The 18,336-nt window shown below is 47.8% G+C and overlaps 1 protein-coding gene and 1 pseudogene across 1 annotated transcript in view; one reads left to right on the forward strand and one right to left on the reverse strand.

Annotated features, from left to right (window-relative positions):
* The window catches only part of Dhx15 (DEAH-box helicase 15), a 76,782-nt gene that overhangs the window by 40,690 nt on the left and 17,756 nt on the right, over positions 1-18,336 (forward strand). Inside the window, exons 6-7 of the mRNA XM_077646976.1 lie at positions 148-402; positions 7,442-7,700. Coding sequence (XP_077503102.1) covers positions 148-402; positions 7,442-7,700 — 514 coding nt within the window. The remainder of the gene's footprint in view (positions 1-147; positions 403-7,441; positions 7,701-18,336) is intronic.
* Positions 11,756-12,335, reverse strand: LOC144116377 (uncharacterized; annotated as a pseudogene).

Raw genomic sequence — 18,336 nt, forward strand, 5'->3', positions numbered from 1 at the left:
TATGTTCCTGGTTCTCGTGCAACATAGTTTACATTGTGCGGGTTGTTCCATGAGACGGAAAGTAACCAAAGGAGCATTGTATTATATCTGTCTTTGGGCTGTGCTCAGTTGCTTCTGCTTATGCTGCTTTTTTCACCCCTTCTCCAGGAAATTGAAGAGGCATGTAAACGGCTTAAAAGAGAAATAGACAACTTAGGGCCAGAAGTTGGAGAAATGAAGTGCATTCCTCTGTACTCATCATTGCCACCAAACCTGCAGCAACGCATTTTTGAGCCGCCACCGCCTGCAAAGGCTAACGGGGCCATTGGTCGGAAAGTGGTTGTGTCAACCAATATTGCTGAAACGTCCCTGACCATTGATGGTGTTGTCTTTGTAATTGACCCAGGCTTTGCCAAGCAAAAGGTATGGGACTTGTCTTTCTGTGATGATCCTAATGGGCAGCACAAAAGTGAAGTATGGTTAAACCTGGATGTAAAGAACCTCCATATAGCGAATTCCTCTATATTAGAAGTTTCTCTCCAATGCCGCCCCCATTGAACCACATAACGAAGTGATATAACGAACTCGCTACACCGACTGTCTGTTAGCTTGTGCTGAGTTGCAAAATTTGGCAGAAAAATTTCGTGGCGTTGAAGCACGAACTGACATGAGAGGAACATTTACAATTGCAGCGAGCGACCTCAGTTGACATAGAAGGCTGTGCTCCAGTGCCATCAGCGCATCTTTGCCACTTTTGGAGCGTTGTACCACACGGCGCTAAACAGTTCATGCTCAAAAGCAGCAAAATATAATAGGACATAGCAAAAGAGATGCGGCATGTGCAGTGCATGCTGATCGGCGCTGCACAGTTGCTTGCACAGTTTTGGCGCCAAAAGGTGACTCAAGGCAAAAAGTCTGCTTCCTGGCGCAACAGTGGCGGTCATACCAACGGAGGGAACATGTGGGAAGGAGCAAGTGCCTCCACGGCAGTTCCACTGGCGGTAATGCAACCACGTGTGCTTTCCACTAGCTTGGCTGCGGGTCTCCTGCCTCCCCCTCTCTCCGCACCCCACTTAGCGGCTTTGCCCGACCTGCGGTGGAGGTGGTGGCGGCCGCTGCCGCAGTTGCGCTATCAGTGCAATCACGAAACGTTTCTCTGCGTTTATGGCTTTGTGTAATGGGGTTTTCTGTTAATATTTGTAAGGTGATTTCACCTACGTTTATGTCTTATTTTGGTTTCTGTTCTGCATTGTCCTTTAGTCTTCTCGCAAAAACTGTGTGTAACGGAAAATCCTGGACTTCACCGCGGTGGCTCAGTGGTTATGGTGCTCGGCTGCTGACCCGAAAGACACAGGTTTGATCCTGGCCGCGGCAGTAGAATTTTGATAGAGGTGAAATTCTAGAGGCCCGTGTGCTGTGCGATGTCAATGCACGTTATGGAACCCCAGGTAGTCAAAATTTCTGGATCCCTTCACTACGGCGTCCTTCATAGCCCGAGTCGCTTTGGGACGTTAAACCACTATAAACCAGCATTCTTTCAGTTCTGTTATATCCAGGTTTAACTGTACTGCTTGCAGATGCTCTGCTACAATATCATGATGCAACATAACTATATTTACATGATTCTAAGCCAACGTCCGCAGGTTGGAAGGCCAAATAAAAAAATTCCTTGAATGTAAGCCGGCCGAAAAAACAATCAAGAGAATACAGTTGAACCCCGCAATAACGAAATTGCCGGGGGCGAGATAATTTTTGGTTTTTGCGAGAATTTCGTTATCGTGAAAATGGGACTGTACAGATGAATGGTACGAACCTGAGCCAGCGGAAGCGAAATTTTATTTGAAAAAATCTGTGATCGTCGTTTGCCCTTTCTTGCTTTGCAGCAGCGTCAAAATCCTGCTCTCGCAACTTAGCAGGCTTTCCATCGCAACATCATCGTCGTGAGCGCCGATGAACGAACGTATGGTGTTGAGAGCATCGAGCACATCCCGCGGACATGCCTCCTTTTTCTCGAGCTGATCGTCGCCGCCTTCGTCATCGCTCTCCTTGGTCATGCCACACACATTTTTGACGATGGCGTCATCTGTCAATTCCTCATGGACAATTACATCTTCGTCCACAAAGAGGAAGTCGTCCAATGCCTCCAGCACAGTGTCGTCGACACCGCGCAGCTCCTGCCATGCACTGACCAGTGCGGCCTCTTCTTCTGGCAGTTGCGACCCTGGCGATGCAGCGAGCTGCTCAGTAGCGAACCCCGCGTGCTGGAACGAGTTCCGAATAATGGTTGCTTTTGTTGCTATCCACGCCGCGGCCACCATTTCCAGGGCCATAAACAAATCCACTTCTAATGGGCGCTTCATCTCGATGTTCAATAGCAGCCGTTGAAGAAGCCTCCCTCGGTATGTACACTTCACACTACGTATCACACCTTGGTCTAAGGGCCGTTGTACGATCGTTTCGGAGCGCCTTCCGCCTCGTCTGTTTCGGGAGCGGTCCGCCAGTTTTCGGCCGCCAGGCGGACGTGAGGCGGAAAGGTGTTGTACGATCACTTTGGCGCTTGCGAGCCAGGCGGATGGTCCCAGCATGCCGATTGGCGCGCCGGGCATATCCGTCTGTCCAATAGCCTTCTCCGGCTGGTGGCAACCTAGCCGGCGCGAGCGCACCGCCAGCATCGCTCCACGCGCCGAAACGGGCTCCCGTATCCCAAGGGGGAGGCCACACCGACATTTTTCTAGAGGGGGCAGCGCCCCCCACCCAGTCTCCAGTTGCTTGCACTTGGATCAGATTGCTGAGAATTGAAACACTTCAGTTCTAGGACTATTTTAATGCAAAGCACAGTGGGGCTGAGCTGCCAGTTGTAAAGCATTTCGTACACAAGTAACCTAAACCAGTCATGTTCCATTAGAAGTCCACTGTCTGACCCGTGTACATGATCATGGTGACCAGAATTTAAGCAAACTATGTACAAACTGTTTTTCATCAATTGAACACTCCTCACGCGCACATCTATAAAGATGCGCATTTCAGTTCGTTTTAGATTGCCACGAATCTTTGCACCATTTAATCGGTCGCATTCAAAACCGCCGGCACACTAATTTCCATTGATCGTGGCCACGTGCAAATGCTTCCACATTTTTCCAGGTTGTTGTAGTTGCTGTTGGTTCTTTGTCTCGAAGGTTCCTCGCCAGCTTTGAATTAAGCGCGGCCAAGAACTGCAGGCAATCAGTTCGATGACCGCCCAGAGACATTCAGGACAGTTCCTTTTGGAATCCTTTTCGTGGCTTTCGTTACTGCTGGAGTGGCGTCACCCCAACGTGACAGTTTTCATCAACCTTTCAACATTGGAAAATAATAAAAATAAAAAATATAAAACTCATGTAAATGAGCATTAAATAAATAACAAAATAAGCTGGAAGTCTCCCCCCTCCCCCCATACCAAAGAAAAGTTCCGGAGTCCCTGCACTCTCTCTTTCATTGTGTGCATGTTGTTATGGTGCAGGGGCTCTCTCGAAACCGGGTCGGGCTGAGGAAAGATTGAACTTGAAGGTTTGGGAAAACGCAAAACACGTGGGTTTACTGGCAGTTTGAAGAAACTTATTTACATAACTTAGAAAAGAGCAAACAGTTAGAAATTAATAGCTCATAGACTATTGTCGAGCGACTGGATGAGCCTTGTCCTCGGTGCCCAGAGCGTTCATTCCGACTTGGGACGCTCGCAATTCAATGCGAGGCACAGATCCGAAAAATGACACCTGCAGCACATAGCACGCGGAGGCACCGTGGGAATGTGCGACGAGAATTCGGAGGTCTGCGGCTACTTCGCCCCAAGCTGCACGTGTCCACCCAAAGCAGAAGGCCATGCACCCCCCCCCCCCCCCCCTCCTCCTCTTAAGAACGTGGGAAAGATTCCGCAGGTCGGTTCTCAGGGGCACACTTTTTTTTTCTTGGGGCCACTGAAGGGTCAAACGACATGTCCCCAGCAGAAATGTAGCAAGGTGCATTCCTGCTCGCAAGTGCACGCACACACACACACACACACACACAAAAAGTTTGCCGGCTCGTTGTGCATCAGGGCTGGAATTCCGCGACGTTCAAAGAGTGCAGAAACGTATTGTTGCGTCGAGGGCTGCCACAATATTTCTATGAACAGCAATGGCCAAGAGCTGCCATTAGAATTATAGATATTCCGGACATGTCCTGTATTCTTGGGGAAAAATTAATATTGGTAAAATGCACGGTATTCTAATGGAAATGTTGAAGGTGATGGTCTATCCCTTCAGTGTCTTGTAAGTTTTCCATCGCTCGCATCGGCCAGTTGACGATACCAAAATGTTAATAGCAAGCCTGTAGATGCGTGATTGTTATAGCCAAATATTCCAATATAAGAAAAAATGTGTCTATGCACCCCTCCTCGTTAGAAACGAAACACTTTTTTTGCCAGTAAAGCCCTGCGCCAGTCCAGTCCGGGAATGCGAAATATTGTTTTGGAGACTGACATCAACAGCTGCGTTATGCAGACGCATGTGAGACAAGGGCAATGATCGGCTTATTGTTCCGGCGTGTGATGCCCGGCTTAATTTCCGAAGTTACTTAACTACATCTAAACAATTACTAAAAGTAAAAGTAGTCGAAATGTCTGCTTGCACTTGAATGAGCATTTGCATATCAGCGACGGCTCTGCACATTCATCGTTTTGGGGATACGCGTACGCTGTGATCGGCATTAAAATAAAAACACCAGCCGTTTATCTCAGTGGTAGATTAACTTTAGATCATTTTTCCGTTAGCCATAAGCGAGCAGCTGCTAGGCGCATTTCGTGAGTGTTTTAGTTTTTCTCTTCAGCCTCGCGTATCGCCTTATGGGCACTTCATTTTATGCTGAAATAAAAAATATTGCAATTCTTATGCAGCGAAGAACGAAACGAAATGCCAACTATTTCGCCAACAGAGTTGCGTGCACCGACCTGCTCAGCCACACCTACAAAATTAAGTATTTTGCGAAAATGACCGCCCCAAAACAGAAAAGGTATTCACTTTGAATTCCACATTCCCTTTACTTTTTCTCTCCTTTTTTTTCCCTTTTCTTTTTTTCAAGTTCGCGCTGGGAAAAGAAATGCGAAGCTGCGTTCTCTCCCTCGCGTGCTCGCGAGGGACCGATGCATAGGCGCCCCCCCCCCCCCCCCTCCGCTCCCCAAGAGTGATGCCCAAAGGAACGACATGCGTCGAGACCAGATCCCCCTCCCCCCCTTCATAGCAACAACCACCACCACCACCACCATCGCTGCCACTGCCCAGGCCGCGCTCCCCAGTTCAGTCGACGGATGGCCATTTTGCCCCGGCAGGCCGGGGCAGAGCAGAACCGAGGCGGAGGGAGGAGGGGCTCGGACGTCACTGACGTCACGGGAAAAGCAGCCAATAGCTGCAATCCGGTCCCCGGCCGGATGCGCTCGTCCGCCAGAAAGTTGAAGTTCACCAACTTTCCATCCGTTCGCCGAACGAGGCGGATCCGCCAGCTCCGCTCGCGAAACGGACGGGGCGGAAGGCGCTCCAAAACGATCGTACAACGGCCCTAAGGGCTGAACCATGGAGGTACAGTTCGGGGGGAAAAATATCAGGCGGACGTTTGTCAGAGTCATGTCATCAACGTGATGCGCACTGCAGTTATCTAAGAACAGGCACACAAACCTTCCTGCTTTTCGCATGTCACCATCAAATGCGTCCAGCCAATTCCCAAAGATGGCGCGGGTCATCCATGACTTATGGTTGGCTGTGTAATGCACGGACAGCCTGCGATTGCCCTTAAAGCAACGAGGCTTTTTGCTTCGGCCGATGACGAGGAGCGGACGCTTATAAGAGCCGTCCATGTTGGAGCACAGCAAAATTGTAACGCGTTTCTTGCTGTGCTTCCTGCCATGGCATCGTTGCCCTTTCAGTTCCATTGTCTTTGATGGCAGCATCTGGTAGAACAAGCCAGTTTCGTCTCGTCGCCGTTGTAAATGTCGCCGGGCTTGTATGCGGCTTCGATGTCTTCGTACGTTTTTCGCATCCAAGTTGATGCTGACTCTGTGTCGACGCTTGCCGATTCACCCGAGAGTATTTTGGCTACAATGTTATGCCGTGCCTTAAAACAGCTCAGCCAACCGGCACTCGCCTTAAATGTGTCGTGCCCTAGTTGGCGCGCAGAGTCGAGGGCTTTTTGCTGCACTAAGATTCCGGACAGTGGCACCTTGTTTGCTGTCTGTTCCAAGAACCAGGCATACACAGCCTTGTCGACATCTTCAAAAGTCGGCGTTGTCACCGTCTTGTGCTGCGCACGTGCTCCATTCTCCAGAGCAGCCAAGATGCTGCTTTTGCACTTTAATATCTTCAACTGCAAACTGCACGGAATTCCAAACTCTTGTGCAATATCCATTTTCTTCCTTCCTTTAGCAACTTGAGCGATGAGTTCCGCCTTTTCCTGAAGCGTCAAAAACTTCCGCTTTTTGGTCGGAGGAGGCATCTTCTCAGCACGTCGACACGCCAGACAGAAAGAAAACAATGGATGTGTGGCCTGCTGGGCCGCAACCAACACAAACATCTGCGATGACGATACGGCTGTGCCCGTTTGAACCGATTCGCAACAAATCAGAGCCCGCCAAAAATGGCTTTTTTTTTTTTCAAACGACAGGTGCGCTGTCATCATCATCAGCAACTTGTAAACAAACATGGTCGCGTCCGTAAATGTGCTTGCTGATAGCGTGGAAGCGCCGAAAATGTTAAAAGCGGTGTACTAAAACGTGTTCCAGCAGTTTATTTTCCTGTTATGGCTTATGACTGAAGAAAACGTGTGGACTGCTATTTCAGAAACCTTCGTTCTTATGAGACGGAAGTCGGAAAGCGTTTTGTTGTTGAGAGAAAGGAAATGCATTGAATCTTATGAACGTCGGCCGGGGCCACGAAAATATTTCGTTCGGTCGAGAAATTCGTACTTGCGGTTTTCGTTATTGCGGGATTCAACTGTAACTTTTTATTAATACAATGATAAAATCCTCGAATCTAAGCTGACCTAAGAGTTTCATGTCTCGTTTTTTAAAAAACTATCAGCTTAGATTCGAATAAATACTGTAGCTGTCCTTGTATATTCTGTGGGTAACAAAATAACTTTGTCATTGTTGCCTTTAAGACTAATGCTTTAGTATTGTGGCAAAAACAACTGTGATTTCCAGTGATTGAGGTTTCTTGTAAATGTTAGTTCACTGTTTGCTGCCTGTAAATATTTGACTCTCTTTGAAAGTGGCATTAAGAACTTAATGTGTCCTTGCCTCTGGGTTATTGCTTGCCTGTTCATTATGGATCATCTTCTTCAAAGAGCTTTAAAATATCATAGTGCACATAGACGAATGCTGATGGGCGTAACTCACTTTTTTGTACAGCACAGAAGTATCAGTTGCATGTAACAAGAAGATTGGGTCATTGCTTTCCAGGTGTACAATCCTCGCATTCGTGTAGAATCCCTGCTGGTGTCACCCATCAGCAAAGCTAGCTCACAGCAGCGGGCAGGCCGTGCTGGACGTACTCGGCCAGGCAAGTGCTTTCGATTATACACAGAGAAGGCCTACAAGACAGAGATGCAAGATCAGACCTACCCCGAGATTCTGCGATCCAACCTTGGATCAGTTGTGCTCCAGCTGAAAAAGCTTGGCATCGACGACTTGGTTCATTTTGACTTCATGGATCCTCCAGGTGAGTTTTCCTTTAATTGCCTGTTTCAATGGAGGCGAACTCCAGAAGGCGCCTATGTGCTGGCTTGGTTTAAATTGATTCGCAGCCTTCCACTATGGTGTCTATCATATCCCTTGTGTCACTTCAAGACGTTATACCATGCAATTTACGATTTACCTATTTTGAGCTTTGCAGGCTTTTTTCATTTCTTAAGTGACTGGTTTAGTCCTATGTAATCAGTATTTAATAACCAGATGCATTTAAAACACTTGCATTATGCAGCGCATAGGCTCAAGTCGGAGGGATTTTGGAAGCAGTTGACCTCTTTTGCATGGGCAGTTTCAGCTGCCCTTCAAATCAACAGTAGTCAAGCTTTCCGGCCGCCACTAAAGTTAAAACATTCAGCTGCATTTGCACTGCATTTTCCATGGAGCAAAGTTTAACTTGATAGCGCAACACATACCACGTGCTGCGGAGTAGAAATGTGCATGTGTTGGGTAATTTTAATTTTCTAACACTCTTCTGATTTTTTTATCTGTGTGAGCATTGTGCTGTAGATTCTTGATGATACAAGTTTCATGGATCACGAAAATTATTTGTATTACTCGAAATTCATATAATCAAAGAAATACAAAATCTCTATACTGAACCATGAGAGATGCATTCATACAAAGCTGTTTACAGCTGACTGGATTTATTTACTGCTGCATGCCACTCCTTAGTGCTCTCGGCATATACTACGCGACCAGTGATACCGACGTTGCCGATGTGCTGGTTACGCGCCACCAAATGACAGGAAATCTTACTGCAAACCGTTTGTGTTGTGAGCTGGCTGTGAGTATTTTGTGCCATTCGTCATGAATATACTGTGAAACATACGTTTTACGAAATTATGGTAATTGTGTCCTTGCTGTTTCCAAGCCCCAAGCAGTCTTCTGAGTGCTGTGACGTGAAAAGGCCAGCACTGTCGCATTGCATCAGCTGATCCCATCATGCACCAATGCCTTCGCAGCCAACACCTCTGTGGTAGCCAATCTCATGCAATGTATTGTGGTTCTGCAAATTAGGAAAATAGCCAATGAGGAATCTCATGCAATGTATTGTGGTTCTGCAAATTAGGAAAATAGCCAATGAGGAGTCGTATCATTGCTGCAGGTGGGGAAACACCAGTTAATCAAGCCATGCTACAACGAAATTTATGCCACAACTAGTATTTCCAAGTCCCTGTCAGCCAGTCGTACAAGGCAATGCGATTATTTTCGCAGCGAGGATCCGCTTCAACGAAATGTTTAGAAGTAAGCAGCCATCTTTTTTTTTTCCTCTGCATCGAAATATGCCTATCGTTTGGTTTCACCAAAAGCTGCTGCTGAAGCCAGTTTGCACTTTCAGTAGCGCTGCTGATACTCTCTGCAGAATCGTATTTAATGAGCAGACAAGTGCACATGAAGATGCAATCCGGTGCCTGTGACAGTTGTGATGACGGCTCGGGGGCTTGGACTCGCATTTGCTACCCGCAGCCGTTGATGCAAGGTGGCTTGTGGCTTTTCTGCTCACTTACCGTAAAAACCCGCGTATCCATCGATGCATTTGAGATGCCGCACTTCTTAAAAGAACGACGCACAAGATCTTCTGGGATGGCCGCCCACGGGTCCACGAGCCATTTGCACAGCTTGGCTGGCGAAGTCCGCTTCAGCCGCCTGGTTGGCGTTACTGCAGGCCTCCCTCGACAACACCAAACTGCCTCCCGGCCGCACTGTTGCTGATGTTCTCCGCAGCTAAAATCACTTTTCGCTTGAAAGCAGCCGAGTACTGTTTTCGAGACCCTGACACCTTGCTCCCAAAAAAACGTCAACTTCACGAAGCGTGCGAGCACGTGCTTATGCGAGCACGTGCGTTGTCAACAGGCACACGGCACACCGCGATCCCCCGGCACACCAAACGGATCAGCAACAAAGAAACGACATAGTGACGTCATTTGTCGAGAGTAACGAAGCCAAGCCCTAGCCACGCCGCAATAACGAAACCAGAACTTCGAGCAACTTCTAAAATTTTAGTTCGGATCTGCAAATAGTTCGAGGCGGAAATTTACGATGCTAATTATGGGGAAAATACCTTTATGCGGGTTTTTATGGCAGTTAACAAAGGTGTAGTGAAAATCAGTTGTACATTTATTTCAATGTGAAGTTTTTGTATCGAATTTGACAGGTAACAACCTCGGACTCTTTATAAGTGGTGGCTAATTCCAAAGCACTTATGCTCCGCTGCAGCTTCAGTATAGAGCACATTAGGCCTAGCGACACCGAGCAAGTGAGGGCATAGCAATCCACTGTAACCTGGCGTGCCGCCAGTTGGCACATCTTTGCAGGAAGCATCCTGCTGGTGTGGGTGCACTCTAGTCTCATTTTTGCCTCATCCACGCCAAAATGCACCAAAGTAGCGTGGTCTGAGCACAGACTCTTGCGCAGGATGAATGCAGAGCCGCTTTTATAGCGTGTGCAGAAAACAAATCGTGCATCTTGATAGCCAGTGTAGCGAGTGTGTTTTTATTATGCGAATACATGCCTTCTTGGAGATTTCCGGAGCACCACGAAAATTGCGCCAAGGCGCTGATTTCAAGATGGCAACAGACCAATGCTGACATTTTTTTTTTTGGAAATAAACGTTCATGAACTATCCAATACCGCCATTGTTCTGGTTCTATTTACCAAAAACAAAGTTTCTGCCTCAGAAAAATTTTTTGCGGATCCAGTGTTTTGTTGTGGCCGGATTTGACTGTAGTACCAGTGTCCTTGCTCCTCCGCACCTTACTCCGCTGTGATGGTGGACTCTGATATTGCTCTTTTTTATACAGTCGAACCTCGTTATATTGAAGTAGCATCGGGACGGTAAATTAGTTCGTTATATTTGTTGTAATAGTAGACAAATATCGGCTCTGATAAATCCGCAATTTTGCTCGCACAAATATTCTAGATCCTAAAATGCATTATTCTTGGCTTCGAACCCACTGTAAATGCAGTAATCCTTACCAGTCTCCTTGTGGCATTTCAAACGAAATAGACCAGAATATGGGGAAGTCGAATTACAACAGAACAAAGTTCGTTTGACAAAACAGGTCTGCGTTCATTTAATTGAAGAAGGATGTGATCTTCGTCTGGTGGCTTTTCATAGCACTGAGCTGAATGAAGTTTTCCACAGTGTCCACACACAAGAGAGCCTTTTCTACTTAAGTAGTTTTGGTCGTAGGGAGCTTTTTCAAATAGCCTTTCAGCCTGCTGGCTATTTCCATGGCGTCCGCACTGCTTATCGTCGGTTCATCATGTTCACTGTCATCTTCGCTATTGCTGCTGCTGTTATTGTCTGGCAACGCGACGCAATCCACAATTTCTTGATCCGTCAGCTCGTGCGCCACGGCCAAGTTCTTATCGGCTGAAACAAAATCGTGAAATGCCATACCCGGGAATGCCAGTCGATCCCAAGTTTTGTCCAGCTCTACCAGATCTTTGGGCTGAACTTCATCTTTGACGGCAGGCAAAACAAAACCGGCACCCGCAAAACAGTTCCTTATTGCGGACTGCCTCACCTCATTCCATGATCTGTACAACATTTCAAGCGTCGTCATGATGTTGATGGTTTTTGACCCACGTCGATCGATATCAAGAACAATTTGCATTACCAAACGCTTCCGGTAATTGCACTTGAGTGAACCGATAATGCCCTTGTCCAGCGGCTAAAAGGCAGAAGTTGTGTTTGGTGGGAGAAACACCAAACGAACTGCCTTCAGCACGATCGAGACTTTGTGCGCCGAAGAGTTGTCCAAGAGAAACAGTACCTTCCTGTGCTGCCTCTCCATGTCCTGGTCAAAAGCTTCGAGCCAGTGTTTGAAAAGCTTGGACGTCATCCAGGCTTTTTTGTTAGACATGTACAGCCGAACCCCGATATATCGAACAGCGCAGTGATCGCAAAATAGTTCGATACAGCCATAATTCGATATATAAAATCACGTAGAAAACGCGTCAAAAACTAGTACAAATCAATCAGTGAACCAATCGTGATGCAATAGATACTCACTTGAAGCTTCAAACAAAGTATTTCGTTGGCTGAAAGTACTGTAGCAGCATAGCCTGCTTCATATTGGCAACTGCGTGCTTAACCACGGCGTCCTCAACATAGTCCAAATGGTCCACAAGCGACAGTCCGGTGCCTTCTATTGTGCCGCAGTAGCGGCATACAAGGGCCAAAGCAGCTACAGCCTCAGTTGCAGTCGGGAGCGGGGCTACATCAGCGCTTGCGGGATCAACCTCGGCAGCGTCTTCGTTTGGCCGCTCAGCAGTAACTTCCGTTGTGATCTCCACGTCTGTCAACTCCACCACTGTTCTGGTGCTGTTGTCGCCGCCAACGAAGTCGTCAATGCACATGCTGTGTGGCTCAGCACCGACAAAGCGCTCCAACTGGCTGCAGGTTTCTTCGAGCTGGCATTCTTCCTGTGTGCCATCCAACGCCAAATCTTCGGTTGCTTCCCCGGAAGCTTCTTCAATGTGGCTCACGAAACCCGCATTTCGAAAGCAGTGAACTATTGTCGACTGCTTGACGCCGTCCCACGAGGCTTTCAGCATTTGAATGGCACCCATAAAAGTCTATCTTTAGCTCCTGGCCCATGCGCAGCTTGAGAAGCAAAATGTCGATCAGCCGACGCTTGACTTGAAAGTGCGAATAATGCCCTGGTTCAATGGCTGCAGCTTCGACGCCATGTTCGGCGACAAAAAATTAATTTCAATATTGTTCAGCTGGACATCGGTGTGGTGTGATATTGTTCAGCTGGACATCGGTGTGGTGTGCTGTGCAATTGTCAACGATGAGGCAAACCTTCCGGCTTTGACGTGCCAGCTCAGAGTCCCGTGCCCTTTTTGGAATATATCCATAGTCATCCACGATTTCTTGTTCCAGGCATATGTAACCAGAACACTGGGGCAGTTGCGCATGCACCTCAGGGTTTGGAACTTGCCTATGACAAGTGGCCGCAGCTTCGTGCTTCCGTCCATATTGGCAGCCAACAGAACTGTGATACGAGCCTTGCCTTGCTCGCTGCCGTGGCACTTGTCTCCGCGGGTGTCGAGCATTTGTCGTGATAAGATTGGGCTCATACTTGGCGAGAATCTGAGGCCACTCTTGTTCAAGCCACTGTCTCGCCTTCATTGGCATCCTCACTTTCCCCCCCGAGGCTGTCTTCCCGGCAATGTTAAAGCGGGCCTTAAAATGTTGCAGCCAAACGCTGCAGGCATTGAAGTTCTGAGCGCCGAGAATGAACACAAAGTTCTTTGCCTTCTGTTGTAGCATTGGTCCCGATAAAGGAATATTCCGGGCCCTTACGTCGATGAACCATTTGTACAGCGACTTCTCAACGTCTTCAAAGGCAGCTTTGCGCACCCGCCGCGCGCCTGAGTGCTGGTTCTGTTCTGCCTTGGCCTTTATGTCACTCTTGTTTTTCAGCAGAGTGCTCAAAGTGCTCCTTGGTATGTTGAAAGCTTCGGCGACGCTTGACTTCTTTTCACCATTTTCAACGCGCTGGATTACTCCCAATTTCGCAGCAAATGTCAGGGACATCCGCTTCTTTGCGTTTGCAGCCATCACACCAACCACGCCACAACAGGCCTAAGCCACACACGATAACGACGACTGGCGTAGCACAAGCGGCGGCACCGAGATGCATGTGTCGTTGACGTTGTCCTATGACGTTGTCAAACTAGCCAAGCTGGCCAAGCCACACCAAGCCGCCGTGTGCGTACGTACGCCGCTATGTTCAAATGGCGCCCTCGGCACGATCGATGTGTGCAGCTATCGTACAGAGCCATGGAGGTATGTACGTAGCAATCGGGAATGCCCATCGCGCCGCTGCTATCTTTGAGGGTGTTGCGGGAAGTCGGGAACGCCCATCGCGCTGCCACTATATTCGAGGGTGTTGCGGGAAAGCTCGGCTCCTGTCAACAGAGCGCACGTAGTCTGGGGTGGCTTGAGTTCGATATATTCATTTTACATATATATCCGTGTTTGATATATCGAGGTTTGATTGTACTAAACCTGCAAATTCCCGATGCCTTTCAGGCACCTCGGACGTGCAGACTTGCCGATAACGGTGAGCCATCTTTTGTCAGAGCCATCCATGTTTACGGTAATGACAACCGTTACCCGGTCTTTGTTTTTCCTCCATGACAGGTTTCGTTCTTTACTCCCAGTGACTGCTCTGGCAACAACTTGACGAACATGCTGGTTTTGTCGAAGTTGTTCACGTTGCACTCTTATTCCTGGAGCACAGGTCGAAAGTTGTCTAGCCACTTTTCACATGTCTCCACGTCGACAGCAGACCCTTCTCCAGACAATGTGTGGCATGCGATCTCGTGCCTGTCTTTAAAATGTTGCAGCCAAATGCTGCTTGCAAGGAAATCATCATGCCCAAGTGCGCAGGCCAGGCTGTTGGCCTTCATTTGAAGGAATGCTCCTGATACTGCAGGTTTTGTGCCCTTACGTCTTTAAACCATGAAAGCAAAGCCGCTTCCAAGTCTCCGGGTAGTGAGGTCTAACTCGCTTACGGTCAGCTTTTGTGGCGTCCTCGGTGTTCCCCTCTACAGTTGAACCTCGCTACAACAAAATTCACAGTGCGCGTGAAAAACTTCGTTAAAGCGGAAATTTCACAATGGCGAAATCAGCCCAAAAATACTGTCAGGTTGGACAACCTGGTCCCAAAACATCATTTATTTCCAAAGAAGTCGGTCAGCTTCTCCTGCTTCTTTTTTTTTTTTTTTTTGCCACGGGTGCCGTGGCGCGACTTTCGGTGAGCAGTTGCATCACGACGTTGTCATTGTAAGCACCAAATAATCTGTGGAGCACATCAAATGCTTCCATCACTTTTAGTGCACATGATGGTGCTAAATCCTCTGCGTCTCTGTGGCGAGTGCCCTCAATTATGGCTTCATCACTCATCTCTTCGGAAGAAAGGAACTTCCGCTTCCTAGACAAATTCGCCATGCTCGTGTCGATTGCAGCGCCCAAGCACGAGTGAAAAAAAACTAGGGCAAACGCGCCACTGTTGTTGCCAGGCTGCTGCATCCTGTGGCGACGGATTGATTGCAGCTCTGACTTGAAAGAAAATGGGAGCGTGCACCCGCGCCTTGTCGCAAGGCAGCCAGCCTGATTGTCATCACCACCAAGCAATGGCGGTCTTCATGTTCGTTTGAATGAGTGGATCAATTGGTGTGAGCAAAAGTTTAGTGAAACAAAGCAGCGTGGACCTACGGAAGTACACAGATGGGCGGCGATATGTTTGTTTTATGTAAGATAGCTTTTTAAACCCATCTTCGCATAGCAAAAATTTCGTTGAAACGGAAACGCGCCCCAAAAATGGTTCGTTGTGATGAGAAATTTGTTCCATTACTTTCTATGGCGTGCTGACGGGGAATTGGAAATATTTCATTGAAGCGACGTTCGTTGTAGCGGGGTTCGACTGTAGTATTTTCTTCCTTGCGGCCAAAATGGTGGATAAGGTATTTTAGGGAGCGTTTACTTCTGATGCAACATCCTTTTTCTTGCGGCCGCTGTCCACAGCTCTCAATATCTGCAGCTTTGTCTGGAGCGAGATAGCTTCCTCTTCGTTGTGATTTCGACCCCTTCAAGAGAAGGGACTGAGGTGATGCCGGCTCGCCACCACTTTACAGTTGCCAGCGTTGCTGCGCTTGCCTTCATTGCTGGACAAGTGGTGCCACCCTTCGGCCCTTTGTCATCACATGAGCTTTGAGTTTTTCTGCTCTGTTCATAGGTGGCGCGACCAGCCAAATGCGCAATTTTTGTCCCAGACGGCCAAACTTTCTGCAACTTTTTCGAAGGATAAAAAACAAAAACCGGTTGTGATTTGTCTTCCAATATTTATTTCGTTTTTTTTTATGCTACCTTTCGAGTTCTGAGCCTCACGTAAACCAAATATTTCTTTGTTACAGCCGATATCGCAGTTGATCTCTTGTTTTCGGTTTGTTATAAAAGAATAAATGTCAGAAAAATGGAAGCATGGCCAACAAAAGTTTGTATTTAGTTTGCTATAACTGATAATTCGCTATACAGCTCAAGAGCGTTTATAATGTAATCGCTTATAATGCTGGACCGCATTGTATGCAGCTTTTTGTGGCAACCGCTTCGCTTCCCATAGAGTTAAATGTATTCGCATACCGCTTAATACAGTAAAACCTCGTTACTACGAACCTCAGATTAACGAAATTTTCAGATTTACGAATTTTTTTAAAATCCCCGCCAAAATGCCTATATTTTAAATGTAAAAAACTTTCACTACTACGAATTTCAAATTACCAAATATTTCAGAATAACGTATGTAATTTAATCTTGCAATCATCGCAAGACGCTTCGTTATTGCGAAGTTCCGTCAAAGTTTCGTACCAAATCCCTGAAGCTGACGCCTATCATCATCATCCGAAGCAGCACCTATGCACTGGGGAACCCGTTGCAACGGATACAGCCCCAGCGGCATCGGGATCAACGCTAGTGTCGCGTTGAATGAATATAGGCTAGGCGGCGCAAGCTGCTGCCCGATACAAAGGGTAAGGCCGTTATCATCCATCCAGCGTGTCGTCGCATACTGCGCCGTAGTCTTAAGCCTATTCAGTGCAGTCACCACGTCGACAGCGAACGGTAGGATCTGCAAAGTTATCGGCGCTGTGATTGTGTTGTGCATTAGCTTTGCTGACAATGAGTTCTCCTGGCCCCCGCGTTAAAAAGAAGCGACGCCAGTTTTCACTTAAAGAAAAAGCGGACATTCTGTTGCAGCTGAATGTTGGAAAAAAGCAAGTGGACTTGTGCAGGGAGCTTGACATCACACAGTTAACAAATACAACGATGCTCAAAGATCGGGACAAGATCATAAAACTACATCGAGAGTCGCTCCCTCAAGAAAACGTCTGCGGCTGGGCAACTACCGTGGACAGCGACTTTCGAATTATGTGGACAGCGACAGCGTGGCGGCTACATCAGCGGAGCTCACCACCGAAGACATCGTGAATCAAGTGCATGAGCAAGAAGAATGTAGTAGCGACGAAGACGATGCCGACACTGGATCAGCGCACGAAGAGGAAGAGATTGCTTCCGGCTCGGATGTCCTAGTCTTTTTAGAAAAGACCCAATCATTCCTCTTCTGTAAAGATGTCCCCGATGACGTGCACAGAAACGTCGAGGATGTGGAGGCGTTCGTCCTGCAGCGCTTGTCGTCTACTCGCCAGAAGAAGATAAGACTTCTTCAAGCAATAAATTGTAGTTAAACTGTGCCCAGCATTATCGTTTATTATTTACTTACCAATACATAAATCTGCTGCAAAGGTACGTAATTTTAGTTCTTGTGGTGCATTACTGACATGAAAACAAAGGTTTTTCAGTACTACGATATTTCAAAATAACGAATTAAATTCGGCGGTCCCGTGAAGTTCGTTGTAACGAGATTCTACTGTACGCAGAGCGCATAACCGGAGGCCGTGGATAGTGCGGTTTCTGGAAAGCCTGGTGGCCCATGTACTGGCGCGGGCCCATGGTTATTGGCGGGTGCGAAGAGCGTACTTCCCAGATTGCGCAAGAAGGGGGCAACAGGTGCTGCAGTGGAGCGTTGTCAACATAGTTCAAGGCAAGGCAGAAGGCAGGAGAGGATAGAAGAAAAATTGAAGTCGCAAAGCAGGCATTTTGTAGCGATGGCTACATTATGGTAGCATTTCGAGCATTCAGCGTGGCGGCGCCGCCACACTATGGCTGTCACGTAGTTAGTCACGTGGTGCGGCGCAGCGCGTGGCTGATCACGTGGTTCGTCACGTGGTTGGTCACGTGACCAAGTTCCACTCGGCCAGCTGTAGGTATCGCATCACTCCAAGTTTAACCAAAGCTAAACCACCGCCAATTTTCCCTCTCATTCTCCGATGTGCCTCCATCGAGCACACTGATTGGACAAAACTTGAAAACACGTGATGGCACAGCCAGACGAACATGCTGGAGCGGCGGCCGCGACGGTGGCGTGAGCACGGCATGACGCTGCAAGCGCTGCTTGTACCACGCGCACGTGCAGCAGCATCTTGTCACACCTGAGCCCATGAACGAGATATGTGTCATCACGTGTAGCGAAAAGTTGACAACGTAGGCAAGTCAGCTGACAACATGAGCAAGTGTACCAGCCTCGGCTGTCTTCACTTTCATTGTTGTCTGGTCCTCCAAAAGCCAGGAAATAGCAAGCTGTCCAAACCAAGCAGTGCATTATGAGAGATGTCGGAAGCGGTTTGAAAAAGGCTGTGGTGGCAGAAAAGTACGGTGTCGCCGACGTTACTGTGTCCGCCATTTGGAAGAACAGTGACAAGTTGCGACAACAGCTGCAGGAAGACTCCGCGTCGCTTGCAAGGAAGTGGATTCGTGTGTCAAAGTATGAAGATGTTGCCGCTTTGTTTGAGCTGTTTCGTGAGGTCTGGGTCCAGGGCGTTCCTGTGAATGGCTCGATATTGCACGCCGCGACCAAGTGCCTTGCAAACATTTTTGGGCATAATGGTTTCAACCCATTGAACGGTTGTTGTAGTTTTAAGAGCTAACGCTCTTAAAACTTCGTTTTTGTTACAGTGCAGTACCGCTTATAATG

Source organism: Amblyomma americanum, chromosome 1 (assembly GCF_052857255.1).
Source record: "Amblyomma americanum isolate KBUSLIRL-KWMA chromosome 1, ASM5285725v1, whole genome shotgun sequence".
Classification (NCBI taxonomy): domain Eukaryota; kingdom Metazoa; phylum Arthropoda; class Arachnida; order Ixodida; family Ixodidae; genus Amblyomma; species Amblyomma americanum.